Source organism: Bactrocera neohumeralis, chromosome 6 (genome assembly GCF_024586455.1).
Source record: "Bactrocera neohumeralis isolate Rockhampton chromosome 6, APGP_CSIRO_Bneo_wtdbg2-racon-allhic-juicebox.fasta_v2, whole genome shotgun sequence".
NCBI lineage: Eukaryota > Metazoa > Arthropoda > Insecta > Diptera > Tephritidae > Bactrocera > Bactrocera neohumeralis.
This window is the reverse complement of record NC_065923.1, coordinates 12,644,538-12,661,122: the sequence shown is the minus strand read 5'-3', so window position 1 is coordinate 12,661,122 and position 16,585 is coordinate 12,644,538. Positions and strand designations below refer to the sequence as shown.

The 16,585-nt window shown below is 37.3% G+C and overlaps 1 protein-coding gene and 1 long non-coding RNA gene across 2 annotated transcripts; both read left to right on the top strand.

The window, feature by feature from the left end:
- The first annotated feature begins 763 nt into the window (after positions 1 to 763).
- On the top strand, positions 764 to 16,585 carry LOC126761709 (uncharacterized). Its single transcript, XM_050478077.1, has 15 exons — positions 764 to 1,135; positions 1,222 to 1,400; positions 1,473 to 1,704; positions 1,857 to 2,232; positions 2,298 to 2,373; positions 2,776 to 2,860; positions 2,923 to 3,221; positions 3,281 to 3,417; positions 10,548 to 10,687; positions 14,524 to 14,693; positions 14,764 to 15,154; positions 15,243 to 15,639; positions 15,702 to 15,777; positions 15,846 to 16,229; positions 16,302 to 16,585. Exons 1-15 carry the CDS (start codon positions 1,051 to 1,053, stop codon positions 16,443 to 16,445), a joined length of 3,171 nt encoding a protein of 1,056 aa, XP_050334034.1. The 5' UTR covers positions 764 to 1,050; the 3' UTR covers positions 16,446 to 16,585.
- LOC126763432 (uncharacterized) lies at positions 6,855 to 7,862 on the top strand. Its single transcript, XR_007667614.1, has 2 exons — positions 6,855 to 6,966; positions 7,042 to 7,862. It is a non-coding gene; the product is annotated as an uncharacterized LOC126763432 (long non-coding RNA).

Below are 16,585 nucleotides of genomic sequence, written 5' to 3'. Positions count from 1 at the left end.
CATTCCTTGGCTAAAATTAATACTAAAATATTAAAAGTAAATCTTAAGTAATATTTTTAAGTTGAAGATTAATGAAGATTGAATATTAAAATCCCCTCTACATCTACAGTAACGTTTAATGTCGAAATGATTTGAGCTTAACGCTTTTTTAATAAAAAACAACCCTTTGTAGGACTCTTTAATTGTTGATCGACTTGGATTGAGCGATAACTTTATAATAATGAATTCACTTTTTGTCTACAAAGCTAGTTCTGTTATTCTACAATAGATCTCTGGAAACTATCTTTTCGGCTCTTCTGTCGCTTATGATTTTAGTTCTATTTTGTTTGAGATTTTATTTCGAAGCTTGTTGACAAGAGATACTTATATCCTTCTATTTGAAGTACATGCTGTGATATTATCCCAAAATGAAGAATTCAAAAAGAGTTAAGCTACCGCTGATAGTCTGAGGGACTTATAGCTGTTTTTCATAGAAATCTTTGATTTTTGCTTTATTTAATATGAGTTAACTTTTAACATATCTATATATTTCCCAGATATTCTCATTATTCTGATGAGCAAAGTCGTAACATTTTCGCAAATTGAGAAGACTTTGAGAGAGTTAGTTTAATAAGTTAGAACGGCTCACTCATTGCATGCCCGTTACAGCGTAGCGTTTAGCTGACAACTAAAACGTGCAAGCCTGATCAAAATGCTAGAATTGCATCTATTAATAAAAATGCTGACTCTGTTTTTGTTATATTTGTTGTACTCATATTAGTTTTGCTGAGTTCGTGAAGATGCGCTGAGAGAAATGCAATTCGGTGAAGTCCAAACTTATGGGTTTTTTAGTAATCAACAAATAATGAATACTTTCTGTCACATTTACCAACAAATAGTTGAGCACACCGAGTATGGAATTGCAAGATTAGGTCTAGTGAAAACTATAATAAAGGTTTAGTATAGCGTCGGTTTTCCGCTTGTTTAGTACTCAGCACAGTTACGGTTTAATAATCGTTTATTATAAGCAATTAAAGCGCAAAAGGAGAAGTAAAATAAATAAATAAAAAAATGTGGACCACAAAATGTGCAATTGCATTACTGCTTACCGTATTTATCTGTGAAATAACGGCACATCGTTGGATGTCGTATGAAGGTTGGTATTCATTATCATATTTCTTGTAATTATTGTATGAAGAAATAATAACGTTTCATGTATGTATGTATGTACGTTCTTTTCAGTACCATCAAATAATGCTTGTCGCACCCCACTCGGCGATTGGGGTATGTGTGTCTCATTGAAATACTGCCAGGAGGTATTGACACTCTATCAACAACTGAATATGAACCAAGCGACACGGTACTCGAAGGCTCTGCGCAATATCTGCTATAATCGCCTGACTCCTGACAATTATCCGATCGTAAGTTTTCACTTGACCGATCTCACTGCACTTATACAAAATATAATATATAATTCCATTTTTGCTATATAGCTTTGTTGCACTCGCCCGACCTTCGAAGACGCAAATCAGAGCGATAATCAAATTCTTCCCACTACGCCCGTGTCCACGTCAGCAAATGTGACAACACAAAGAGCTACAACAACAACAACATCCACAGTATCGCCAGACCCTAACGGCGATGATCGTTCTGCGTCGGATGGCGTCAACTCACCACCGGAAACCTGCCGCGTTCCACACGATGGCAGTCAGGGCAGCTGCAAGCGTGAGTGCATTTTCTAAACCGCTGCTTGCGTGTTTTGATTTATTGCCTTCCCGCTCCCTCTCTCTTTTCTTTCACTATATCTGCCTCTCTACACGCTATTCATAAGTATGAACTGTTGTTCATAATGTTTTTCTCTCTCTTCGTGATTTTAGCTTTACAAAATTGCGACGCTTTGCTAAAACGCGCGAGACAAAATCCCACCGACACCGAGTTCCGTAAACAATTAGAGCTCTCCAATGCGATCTGTTACAGCATCGGCACGAATGTTTGCTGTCCATTCGAGCAGCGCAAAGCAATTACGCGTTCCAATGACGCGTCTTGGCATTTGCCGACGGAAGATGAAGGTTGTGGAATCACATCCCTATCGTCGCTGAAAGTGGTGGGCGGTGGTGATAGCAGTATAGGTGCTTGGCCGTGGATGGCCTTGGTCGGGTATGACCGTTATAGTTTGTCACCCTTTCGCTGTGGTGGTTCGTTGATAACAGCGCGACACGTGCTGACTGCAGCTCACTGTATTTTAAGAGATTTGTATGTGTCAGGAGCACGATATCGTTACTGAGAAATCATAAAAAAGTATGTTTTCATATTTTTAGGTCGTTTGTACGTTTAGGCGAATACGATTTGAGCACTGAAACGGAAACAAAGCACGTGGATATTGATGTCGTGAAGGTGAGCGTTAATTAAAGTATATATTGAGCGAATTGATTTTTGGTTTGGTGGGGGGAAATATCACTATTTAGTGTTGGTGGATTGGTTCGTTCAGTGACTCGTGTCGAAAGTTGCTAAAAAATAATACTTGAAGATTTTGGATTTAGAATATTGTAAAGCCGTTGGATGCTAAATCTTATCAAAACTATACTGTGATTTGCTTTCCAGCTTAATCATTGTTGTTACAGAGTTATTTCCGACTACTGACTGTCACTTTAACAGCATATATCGAAAAAAATTGGACACCGAAATAAGTATAAAATTCAGATTATCCTTTGGCACTTCCTTTAAACTTAATTATGTCTTTCATAACCCATAACTATTATTTCTCTACTCTCTTTTACTTTCTTTTCACTTCAATAGTCAGCACGACATCCTGATTTCGGTGGCCACGACCGACGCTACGACATTGCAATCTTATATTTGGAGAAAAATGTAGATTTCACAGGCGAGATATGAATAGTGCACTTAACGACCAGTAAACGAATGTTAAATTTCAACTCTCCACAGATTACATATGCCCCATATGTCTGCCCGCTTCCGCACAACTACGAAGTAAATCATATGTGGGTTATCATCCGTTCGTGGCTGGTTGGGGACGTTTGATGGAAGGTGGACGTTCGTCAAATATTTTACAAGAACTTCAAATCGAAGTTATGGACAATTCTGTATGCCGACAAACCTATCAGGCTAACAATAGGCTTTACTCCAATCAGCAGTTCGACCAAACGGTAGTGTGTGCCGGAGATTTGGGTGGCGGACGTGATACGTGTGGCGGTGATTCCGGTGGACCGCTAATGGTGGCAGAGGTGTGCAATGTTGAAAAGTTTTTAATACTAAAACCGAAGCAATATTTTTATTTTTTTAGCCATATAAAGGCGTAACCCGCTTCTATGCACTCGGTGTGGTTTCGTACGGCATCGGTTGTGGACGCATTGGTGTACCGGGCGTTTACACGAATACGCAAAGTTATATAGACTGGATATTGGAACGTCTAGAGGAGACGTGAGCTGCGCAGTCATATAACAATTGCTTTGTAGATAGTTTTAATTTTAAGTATATGGCGCATTAGGCGCTTTGTTGATTTGATATGTCGTCCACCAACAAGGCGTGTGATGGGCCATTAGCTTAAGTAATGGTTAACTTAAATTAGGAAAGCAGTTTCGTGATTGAGGAAATATTTTATGAAGTATAAAAGTTAGGAAGCATTATTTATGAAACAATCAGTCGGTAAATCCTGAGTTCAATCCGGGTCGTGATAAAATCGACTTTTCCTACTAATAGTCGACCCCCCTCAGCCAATAATAAATTAGGGAGTCTGTACATACATATGTATGTATATGTACTTCAGCAAAGTATTTCCTTTTTTAGCGCAACTGCACACTTAGTTTTAGTTATGTTTTCTTTAGTTTAGTTAGGGTTAAGAAATATTGAATAATACATATTTTTAATAAAAAAACTTAAATTAGCGTCCTTACTTTATGATTGCTAAAACGATTATGATATACATATCTATTTCGATACTTAAATTCTTCAAAATAATAGTAAATTAAATATTTGTATGTATTTTTGACAGTAATTTGTTTTTGAGCAATTCAAAATTTAAAAATAAGTCTAAAATATATAAAATAATACTAGTTGGCATGAAAGATAGTGGTTATTTGTTTAAATGAGATATCCGGCTATATTTTCGATGTCTTCACTTGTAAGTTTTTTCACGCGAGAGTGAGGCGCGCAAAGTTAGCGAGTAGAGAAATTGCGTATCGAAAGCATCTTCAGTCATATCTCGTATATTTTATAAAGTATTTAAAGTCAAAAGGTAAGACGAGAAGTATTATATGACTATATGTAACTAGAAGCAGGGAGGAGGGAGAATGATGAATCGCTGTTATCTGTTATCTCATCACATTGAATGTTATAGTGGCTATAGAAATATATGGTACTATGGAGCAGTCAATTTTCAAAATAAATAACAATTAATTGCCTTTTTAAGAGTGGTGCGTAGGTTGCCTTTTATATTTCAGTATTTGGCAACACTGTTTGTGCAATCTGGCAACTCCCAACTTTACGCAGAACGTTTTGACAGACGAGCGTTATTTGTGTTCTTAAAAACTTTCTCAGTTTTTGAAATATCGATCTAAAATTTTGTCTCATTTGACCGATCTATCAACATGGAAAACTTCTTTATTACGAAGAGTATTACTGCTTCATTGCTACCGATTTAACGTATTTTCTTGTTTGATCTTCAAAACTAATTTGTATTTTATATGACTTTTATAAAAAAAAAAATCGATGTGCTGAAAATGCGATGATTGTTTTTTATCAAATTATACGTTTTGTTACCCGAATGATAACGGTACCTAATAATTACAAACTACAAAAGAGTAAATTGCTATTTTTACAAGACTTAAACGACAATTTATATATTATTGTGATCAAATTGAAAGGTGAATTTTGCCCATTTCATTCAAAGTAATTTCCTCCCGCTGCAATACACTTACAGTTGGCAAAATCCCCTGTCGTGATGGCCATCAGATCCTTCTTCGATTCAGCTTTTATATTCTCAATTGAGTCAAAACGGTGTCCTCGGAGTGGTCATGTGAATTTGCTGAAAATGTGGCGAAATGATCACGAAATCGTATAAGAATATAAAAGCGATGAGAAAAAATTAGCTTGATTTCGAACAAAGTTTATGCCTCTTCATTTACCCTCTTACCCTTTTTGTACAAGGTGCGTTCCAAAGCAAACAGGACTTTTTAAATCTAGCGCCCCCTGGTGGCGCCATCTATATGTCGTCTAATGCGTTAGAATCTGATATCTTTATCCATTATCCAGTGCGAATTTCATGACGTTTCATTGATTGGAAGTGAAGTTATTGTGTTTTAAAAAACAAAGAGCCAACATTGAATTTTGTTTTAAAAATGGTAAAACTTTTACCGAAACGTTTCAATTGATGAAACAAGTTTGTGGCGATGATTGCCTTTCCCGTAGCAGAGTGCACGAGTGGTTTCAACGTTTTCAAAGTGCTCGTGAGGACATAAGAGACGATCAACATGTGGGCCCATCAAAACCGGTGATCACTAGAACTTTCATCGAAACTGTGCGTGAATTCATCAAAAATTTGTCGAAATCATTATTGAAATTCATTGAATTGAACATCTCCATAACATCGATTTATCGCATTTTGACCGAACATTTGGGCTTACGAAAGGTGTGTGCACGGTTTGTTCCGCACAAATTGACTGACGACCAAAAATTGCTCAGAATCCAACATTCGACGGACGATTATTTGACCAAAAATCACATTTTAACCATTAACCATTCCTCGTATTCACCTGATATTGCACTGTGCGACTTCTTCCTTTCCGGAAATACGCATTTGCCCATGAAAGGAAAGCGTTATGAAGACGTAGAGGTCATTCAAAAGGCTTGCACCTGCATACTGGCGGCCATACCGGTCAACGAGCTTAAACACTCGTTCTACATGCTTTTGGACCGTGCAAAAAACTGTATTTAAGTAGAAGGAGACTATTTTGAATAAAATAAATTGATTTTGTCGAAAAAACCATTTGTATCGTTTTTTTTAAAGTCCTGCTTACTTTGGAACCCACCTTGTATATTTACGTCGAACCTTCTTACCAAGTTGAAAAGTAGGGTCATGTAGTCGGTGTTTGCCCAACCACCATTACCCACCCAACAGGTCTAACTATAGTGCATGTGGGAAAGAGACAGCCCCCAGGTTGTGCCGAGCATTGCTAGCTTTCTTTACTCTTTTTTTACGTTGTACTTCCACAGCAGTTTGCTGCCCAAGACTACTCCAAGGTACTTGCTGCGGTGCTTGAGAGAAAGTTGTGTCCCATTTATCGAAGGGAAGCTCCATAGAGGAATTTTGAGTTTTCTTGTGAATACAAGCAGGTTCGTTTTCTCGTCTCACCTATGCGTTGCCTTTCAAGTTTCTTAGCAGTTTATTCTCCAGTAATGTCCATAGAAGCGGAGATAGCACTCCACCTTGCGGAGTACCTCTACCGGCTTCCTTTGTCATTTTAGCGTCGTTCCATTATGATTTTATCCGTCTAAAGGCTTAAAGGCTTCTGATCCAAAGTTGTATAGCAGGATCAACATCTATTGACTGGATACTGTTCAAAATATAAAGAAGCTTATTAGGCCTTAACTCTTTTGAGTAGGTTGGGCTGTTCCTACCTGCCTTCGGTAAGAAAACTACCCTAGCCTAATAAAAGTTGCGTTAATTCAAAAACTGAAGCAGTATGCTTTTCCATATGCATTAGACAAAGTTCCCACAAATTAACTGTAATTACTGGCGCATGTCTCGGGCATGTAAACATGCACAATATTATTTCTAAATATATATGGAGCTAAGCATTTCAATAAGAACGAGAATAAACATTAAAACAACAATAAAATAGTGGGAAAACAAACGAGTATTTGTTTTGTTGTTATGAAGGTGTAACTCTCACAAATAAACGGACAAAATAATATACAATTTGAAGTTCAAATACGTTTTGTTGTTGTTAGCTACGAGTTTATATTGAACAGGTTGGTTTTGCGGTTAAATCAAATGAAAATAAGTTGTTAACATCACACACTGGACACCTTTTCTTACTTTCTTAGGGTGCCTGCTTTTAACGGGCTATTACCCTATTGGCGTTCACGCAGTAAGGCTGGCAATCCTACTAGACGCCATCTGCAGAAGTCGTATAGAAGAAGATGAGGAGGAAACAACTCAACACTTCCTTCTTGACTGTCACGCGTTTGGGAGGTCAAGACTTTAACACGTGGCATTCCTTTGGACATCCCACCGAATTGGCGGGAGTGGAAATTAAACGCTTGTGCAATTTTGTATTGGCTACTAAGCGTTTTGCGAATTTATAGTTCGAACACAGGAGTTCTTCTTTTCTATGACATCACAAAAGACTACGTATTGTAGTCTATGTGCGATCTTTGGATCAGCCATCTAAACTAACCTAACCTAGGATGCCTGCAGAGTGCACGCTCAAAACCGAGCCCAGCGCATTTTCCCATTTACGCAACACGCGAATTTACGCTCGGCTCGGCTTTGAGCATTCACTTTGCGGACACACTTAGTATTTGACCAGTTAAGGAGGGAGCCTGCTTTAGAGGCTTCAAAAAATCTATATTTTCAAGGATTTTTTTTGGAAAGGAAAGAAATGTCTGATTGAAATAAAACTTTTAGGATTTATTCTTATATATTTGAAGAGTCTTTTTTTTTTTTATTATACATACATTAGATATTCTTCATGTTTGAAAAAATTTACGGAGGCGCCTCGAGTGTGCAATTTCTGTGTGGCGGGCAAGATGCAGGACGCAATTTTCATCCGAAACAAAAAACAAAAGAAATTTTTAATTTTCAATAGTGTAATTCCTAGGTGAACCAAGAAAATTCAACAAAAAGTGAAAAATACAACAATTTTTCGCAGATTAAAAAAAATGCATTAAAAAAAAATGTACATTAAATCGTTTAAAAACCGGATTAGTGTTAACTTTCTTAAGGTATTTTAAGTTCACCTAGAAGAGAGTTTAATTCCAAATACAACGCATTTTGATTCGTTTCGATAGAACGTTTACTTTTCTTTCTATTCTGCCCGCCAATTAAGAAAAAATCGTAAAAATGAAAAACCGAGAAATCGCGCGTCAAAGTTTTCGCTTTCTGCCCAATCGCTAATATATCTGCTAGACGCTCGCTCACTATTTCCCTTCTAACTACGAAAATATTTCGAATTCCCATCTAAAAATTTGGGGACATATTCTTAGATTATTTTTAAAGAGATTTAAGCAAAAAAAATAATTGATTTTTTGAAGCTTCCAAAGCAGGCTCCCCCCTTAAGCGTTGGAACGATGTTATGAAAGAAAAGTTCATTTACTTACATGATAAGGTAAAAACGTATATATAAAATTTGAACTTCACTTCTTAAACAAATTAATAATGGATAGGCGGAATATGGGTTGCATCCCAGAGCGTAATAATAGAGCGCTCTTTTCCTCAAAAGGGCTCAAAAGTTGAAAACATTTCAGCGCTGTTGTTGTTGAAAGGTGAATTTCGTATAAAAATAGATCAATGTTTGCATATTTACATACATATCTTAGCAACACGCAAGCCTATATAAATTCGTTATTTGGAAAACAAAATTGTTTTAGTTCTTAATGCCAAGGAAATATGAATAACAATTTAGCAGTGTAAGTTCGCTTCCTCAGTCTTCTGTTTATGCCGTACTCATTTACGTACATATATACCCTGCTCTCTTCATAGCGTTGGCGTTCTTCTAAAGATTTGTGAGTGAGCATTTATAGTGCGAATTTCACGCTCACAAATATGAATATATCGGGAGATTTGAATATTTTGAATAAAACATAAACTTTAGTCAATATATTTTCTTGTTAATTCATACATATTTATGATATAGTGTGAAGGGAGAGTCTAATTTTCTTCGTTGGTGGTTATGCAAATTCGAATAGTCTTTAAAATAATGAAAATTAAATGGGAATTTAAGTAAAGTACATCCCACTAATTGCTTTATATTAATTAAGTTGTCATTCATTAATTTTCTCATATGCGAATGTGCATCTACGTATGTATGTATGTACATATATGTAGATATATAATTACATATTACGGTGGTTCGTTTTGAGTGAGAATTCTTGAAATTCGGCCTTTTCAGGCAAGGAAACAAAAAACAGTCCGGGGGGCCATCTGGGCTGTAGGGCGGCTGCGGAAGTGTTGGGATACCGGCCTTGGTTGGGTAGCTGTTCACAAGAAAGGCGGTGTGAGCTGGGGCGATGTCGTGGTGCAACTTCCAAACGACTGCGATGTCTTGTCGTACCCGATTTACCCTTTGTTTTAGTCTCTTGAGGACTTCCACGTATAATTTGGCGGAATAAATTCATGGTGGACGAAGCCTTCGATATCAAAAAAGACAATGAGCATCGTATTCACTTTGGATTTTCCTTCCAGAGGCGCACAGTCTTCATCAGTGACCTTTTCCCAACCCTCTAAAAAGGTCTGGTGCCACCGAAACACACCACTTCTTTCTAAAGCAGTAGATGTATATGTGAAGGGTATTATATTATGGGCTGCTGCTTCTTTTTTTCAATATTTATGTCAGCCTTCATCACCTAACGCGTTAAGTGATAACTCTTCAAAGGATCATTGATCCAAACAACAATATATTAATTAAAACAATATTTTAGAGTTGTAACAGCAAATGCCACCTGAAATTCTTAGTTCTTTATAAAAAAACAATATTATAAGTATTATCAGATAACTATATTACATATTTAAATATACGAATAAATAATATAAAAGATCTGAAGTATGAAAATGATAAGTGAACAGATGTTGCCTATAGCTAGGCGCTATCGGAATATGGCATAGCGAGGATCCAAACCCAATTGCGACAAAAACCAAAAATGTTGGAAAAATATTTGATACTGTTATTATTGATTTCAAATATTTGCATTTCAAAAATATCCTTTGTCAATAACTGCTATATAATTGAAATAATATAGGATCAGTACAAAGTACGAATTGTTGCCTTCTCAAGCACTTGTTGATAGCGCCAGCTGTTGACAATACAGAAATTGGTTTGACGTCTGATTAAGCCTAGTAGGTTGTTAAATCTTTAATATTTTTATTTTTCAAACATGTTTTTACCCCCTTAATACACATACACGCACATAGGTTTTCTCACACTCTTAATTGCACATTTTGCATTCAACCAGCTACTACTAATTAGCTATTACTACTGCTACTAACTTGAGCTTCTCAAGTGTAATACAAATATAAACCGGCTGTTAGTTTGTCTATTCGAATGCTGCCGAAAGGTTTGAGTTATAAAAGACTCGCTAAAAACTTGAAAAATTCAATTGCTGTATTGGGAAGATTCGACACGCGACTTCTCCGGAAATAGTTCCGAATTAAACGCGTTCGCAACGAAAAGCACGCGCTGCTCGTCCTTACGTCTATGAAGTATTTGAAAATAAACAATATATTTACTTTTGCCACTTTGTGACTGTGACATATTGTGTTGTAAATAAAAAGTTACTTGAACTTGTAATTAGACAATTGTTATGCCCAAGAGTATTTATAATTAATTGTAAAGAGTATATTATTTTTTTTACTGTCAAATAGAATATAATAATTTAGATTCAATTTCAAAATATTTAAAATTTAGAATGAAGGTGTTTGTTCCGTTGTTAATATTCGTCTGTGCTGTGCTGCTTCCCGCTGTGTTCTCGCAAGGTAGGTTTTTCACAAGGAAATATATAATTGAAAAAAAAAAAACGAAAAGTATTCAGTGTATCGAATTCACAGCTGGCGAGAATTTAATAATAATGTGCGAAAATGTTTAGTTTGAGAAAAAGTACACCAACAATTAATAAATCGTGTAATTTTATAAATATTTGATGGAGCAAAAGTTACAGCAAAACAAATGTAAAAAAAGTCTCAGTAAAACTCTCATAATTGTATGTGCCAAGGAAACCATTATTTGAGTCTTTCAGTTATGTAATTAGGAATGATCAACTGTAAAGAAGATGTTCTGTTGTTAACAAATTAGAAAATAAAACAAAGTTCAGAAGTGCTAGGTGCGATTACGGCCAATTATTAGGCAATTTGTAACTAAAATTTAAAGATTATGTGAAATATTGGAAGATATCAGTGAAAAATGACTATAAAAAAGTTTCGAAATTGTGATACAAGAACATTTTGAGAAATACCAACAGGAGTGAAATTCAGTTAAAAAATTCAACATTTCAAAGATACTGGTCCGACTTTGAAACTTTATAAATTATGTCGTATCAGCGTGACTGAAAAATGTAATACTACTGTGATCAAATTAAAAGGTGAATTTTGTCCATTTCATCTTCTTCAAAGTAATCCACTCCCGCTGCAATACACTTATGTCAACGATTTTTCCAGTCATCATAGCACTTGGAAAAATCCTCCGTGGTGATGGCCATTAGAGCCTTCTTCGATTCAGCTTTCATATTCTCAATTGAATCAAAACGGTGTCCTCGGAGTGGCCATGTGAATTTGCTGAAAATGTGGCGAAATGATCACGAAATCGTGTAGGAATATAAAAGCGAATCCAACATTCGATCGACGTTTGTGACTGATCATTTGACCAAAAATCACAGACGTAGAGGCCATTCAAAAGGCTTGTACCGGCATACTGGCGGCCATACAGGCCAACGAGCTAAAACACTCGTTCTACAAGATTTTGGACCGTGCAAAAGCTTTATTATGTGCGAAAAAAATTACTAATGCCTTATTATTTGCTGCCAAAGTCTTACTTGCACAATCGGATGTTCTACGTTAGATGCCGTGATGCTGAGTCGGATTGGGGACCTGTTCGTGCTGGCGTTCCCAAGGCAGTTTACTCTATATTCTTTATACGACAGACCTTCCAGTGATCAGTTCTGACTCCTGACGGCTATGCTGATAATACTGCATTGCTAGCATCAAGTGACAACCCTAATAATACTTTCGGAAACTGAAAAAAAAGAACTCAGCGAAGATTGAAGTTAATGCAGCTACGCTGGCTCCTTAGGCCAAGATGCTGCCTCAGTTTGAAGAATAAGTTGCTAATTTATAAGGTAATGCTTAGGCCGATCTGGACGGACGGCAACAAAATCTGGGGCAATGCAACGAATTCAAATTTAAAAGCAATTAAAGTCTTTAAGTTCTTGGCCCCTTTATATGTGATAAACGATCTCCTCCACCGGGATCTAAAGTTGTTCACTGTAAAGAAACAATCGAAGAATTTAGTAGAAATTACCTCTTCCGATTAGAGAAGATACCACGTCAAATGTGAAAGTTTTCAATACAAGAACTTGATTCCGATCGTTCAATTTATATGGCAGCTATCAGTTATAGTGGTCCGATATCGACCGTTCCGACAAATGAGCAGCTTCTTGAAGAGTAAATGACGTTTGCAAAATTTCAAAACGATATCTTAAAAACTGAGGGACTAGTTCGTATATATACAGACGGACGGACATGGCTAAATCGACTCTGCTCAACATACTGATCATTTAAATACTCGTATATATACTTTATAGGGTCTCCGACGCTTCCTTCTGGGTGTAATAAACTTCGTGGCAAACTTAATATACCCTGTTCAGGGTATAAAAATTTAAATAAATTACCAACAATTTTCAAAGCTTAAAAATACTTCCAGATAGTTTCAAAAAAGAATAGAATGAGCTCAAAATATATTTAAAAGCTTGTTTCATGCTTTCAACTATAAAGATTTCGTGGCTTTTCGTGGCTATCAATCATTAGTGAAGAAGAAAGTAATTGTTACAAGGCTAATTTAACTAGTTTTAACACGCCACGACATATCATAATTAATTTTCTGGAAAACTACAGACAATAACTATATATTTAAGCATGCATCTGCTAAAGTAGTTTGCTCTGTCCTAAAATCAATTGCGTAAAATCTTTTTAGACAGAACACACGAAGTGCCTTTCACTGCTCCAATTTTGCCTTATAAAGCTAGAATTAATTATTTGAGGCCGAGATCTGCTTTAAAAAATTACCGGCTCATCAATATTATATACACCTGTTGCAAATAATAAATAAATAACCGAATTATATACAAATGTATTTTCTGTTTTTATTGCAAAGTTTTCATTCCCCTTTGCATAGACTTCATCAAAGTTTGTTTTATTTATTTTGATGACGCCGTTTTCGCTTCTCAGCACGTGCCAAATGAAATAAGCATATCTAAATAAATAACTGTTCATCAATATCCCCCGCTCGCACGCTAAACAAACACACTTTGAGTGAGTTGAGACAATAATTGAAGACTAGAAATTCTTCTCATATAAAATTGTGATTAAATACATATTTATGTGAGTGAATAAGTGTGTGTGTTAACTAAGTGAGGAACGCTGTACTGGAAAATTGAACAAGTTAACTAACAATTGCTGACTGAATTCGAATTAGTTAAAAAAATACTAGTTTATAACTAAATTTTTTTTTTGCCGAAAATAACTACACCGAAAAGGACCAGTCTTGTAAAAAATAATATAAAATCATAAATGAATTATTATATTCTTGCAACCAGTTGCTACAGAGTTTTGTTCACCTAACGGTTGTATGTATCACCTAAAACTAATCGAGATAGATATAGGTTTATACAAGTATATAAATAAATAATCAAAATGATGAGAAAAGCTGAAATCCAGTTGACTGTCTGCCTGTCCGTCCGTCCATCTGTGCAAGCTACAAGCTGCAAGTAAAAATTGAGATATCTCGATGAAACTTGGTACGTGGGTTCCTTAATACAAGCAAATTTCGAGTTCGTAGATGATAATTTATACTTGTATATCTGCTGAACCACTTAAGCTACAACAACAGTGTGAAGATGAATGAAATCGGAGAATAATCCCGCTACCCATATAACGGTACTGTTAAAAACTAATAATAGCGCAATAAATCAATAACAGAATACAGCAGAGACATTAAATTTTACCTTCGAGAGGGTAATAGAGGGATTTATAGGAGCCCGAGTGAAAATTTGACGAAGGGCGTTGCACCGCCCACTTTTTGTTAAAATTCCATATCTCGGGACCTGACCGACCGATTTTGAGAAAATTTGATATGTAACATTTCTATCATATTCCTATATCATAGTGCGAAAATGGGTGAAATCGGACTACAACCACGCCTACTTCCCATATAAATTTTAAATTCCACTAGATACTTTCACTTTCAGTACATAAATTAAGAAGTTAAAATTCGCGTCGAGCGCAGTCATCCATCTCCATCTGGTATCGCAAAGAACAAAACTGTTCTATGCGTGGCTCATTGGCCTACCAAACTAACCTAACCTAAACTAACTTGTTTAACAAAGCCTCAAATAGAAAAAATTCTGCTTGCCTAACATCTTAGGGGATAAATCGGTCTCCAAACTTTACCGAACAGTTCTTAAAGTGCGATTTGCCTTTAGCTTCAAAAGCGACACCGAGAACTTTAATTTTAAAGTAACTAAAATAGTAAGAATAAGATTCATTGCGTAAATTAACCACAAATTTATAATGTGATTATTTAACTTCGATTGTACTTACAGTCCAGTACAACTGCGTGACACCAGGGAATTATTATGGTTACTGCGTGCAATTACAATATTGTCCACAAATAGCGAATGTTTTCAATATACGCAAACGCAATCAAGGCGAACGCTATGTTATAGCTTCACAACGCTCGTGTGGAACACGAAATATTAATGGTGATCCAGTGGTAAGTTAAATAATATCAAGTTAAACAAAGTAGGTATTCTAAAATGATCCTGATCACTCAAATTATTTAGGTTTGCTGCTCACGACCAGTAAATCCAGCGCCACAGCCACAGCCCCAGCCCCAGCCCCAGCCCCAGCCACGACCACAACCGCAGTCTCAGATACGACCACAACCATTACCACAGCCAAGACCACAACCGCAACCGCTACCACAACCTGAACCACAAATACGTCCACAGCCTTCTACTGAAAGTCCAGGGAATCCCTTCCTGCCACAAACTACGTCTTCACCAAACATAATTCAACCGAGACCACCGCCAAATCAAGGTCAACTTGTTACCTCAACGGCACGTCCCATAATAGCGCCCACTCTAAGCCCCACGACTGCACCCGTAGAAATCGGCGAACGCTTGACAGGCGACTCTTGTGTGGATCCGAAGCTGAGACGCGGTGTTTGTGTTGGTAAGCACTGAAACTATCTATGGTTTTATAAACCTTATCAAAAGCATTAGTGAGAAATCGTAAAATGCAATGTTTCGCTCTTCCTAAGCGATTGCCAAGTGCAGCCAGCTGGTTACAGAGCTTTACGCCAAGTCGAATGACCCCGAGTTTGCCGACTTCCTGCGTGCTTCGAATCGTAATTGTAGCGGCGTTGCGTCCGTGGCATGTTGCCCGACCACCGATAATGTTAATAAGAATCCGTCTGTCATAGTGGTCAACAGCGATGAGATACCCACACGTCCACCCACTTTGGAGGAGGGTTGCGGCTACACGCACAACAACTACAAGAAAATTGTTGGCGGCGAAGTGAGTAAGAAGGGCGCTTGGCCATGGGCTGTGCTCTTGGCGTATCCCGACGGCTCAGCGAGTTCACCATTCAAGTGTGGTGGCACCTTGGTGACGGCGCGACACGTCGTCACAGCGGCGCATTGCATACGTAGCGATCTGTAAGCGGTCAAATTGATTGATATTTAGTACTTACCTTTAATATGTGCTTACTTTCTTGCAGCGCCTATGTTCGTTTGGGCGAACACGACCTGAGCACCGACACGGAAACACGCCACGAAGATGTCAACATTGTGCGGGTAAGTGCATTTGTGGACAATATCAATGTAGCTTTTTTAAAGGAAACCTTAATTCTTCCCACGAGCAGAAAGAAGCCCATCCACAGTACAACAGACGCAATGGCAAAAACGATGTGGCAGTATTGTGGCTAGAGCGCAACGTAAAATTCAGAGAGACGATTTCACCGATTTGCCTGCCCACCGCTGCGCCGATACGCCAAAAGTCCTATGTATCTTACACGCCCTTCGTCGTGGGCTGGGGCAAGACTATGGAGGGTGGCGTCTCGTCGAATGTCTTGCAGGAATTGCAAATACCAATCTTCAAGAATGATGTCTGTGAACGTAGTTACAAGAACATCAATCGTCTGGTGTCTGATGACCAATTCGATGATGGTGTGCTATGCGCAGGTGTGCTATCAGGCGGCAAGGATACGTGCCAAGGTGACTCGGGCGGTCCACTGATGATGCCGGAGGTGAGTTCAAATAGAAAAATTAAAAAAGCAATAGAACGTAATTGTTACATTTTTGTTTTTGTTTGTTTGCAGTTTTACAACAACAAAGAGCGCTTTTACCTGATCGGCGTGGTCTCGTATGGCGTGGGTTGTGCGCGTCCCAAGGTGCCCGGCGTTTACTCCAGTGTGCAGCACTATGTCGACTGGATATTGGAGAAGATTGCCGATACACCTTGAGATTCCTTTTTTAAATTATATTTAAAATACTTACTTTTAATACTTAATACACAACCAAGTGTTGCAGTTTTTTAACGCTTACAAAGTGATATGATTTCTGTTTCAATAAAAAATAATTACGAAAATAATATGAAAAGTAA

What these genes read in the sequence shown, in the direction of transcription:
- LOC126761709 (XM_050478077.1), top strand. Translation starts at nt 1,051, where the DNA reads ATGTGGACCACAAAATGTGCAATTGCATTACTGCTTACCGTATTTATC. An exon ending in CATTGCATACGTAGCGATCT is followed by an intron (nt 15,640 to 15,701) that starts GTAAGCGGTCAA and finishes ACTTTCTTGCAG; the next exon opens with CGCCTATGTTCGTTTGGGCG. An exon ending in GTCCACTGATGATGCCGGAG is followed by an intron (nt 16,230 to 16,301) that starts GTGAGTTCAAAT and finishes GTTTGTTTGCAG; the next exon opens with TTTTACAACAACAAAGAGCG.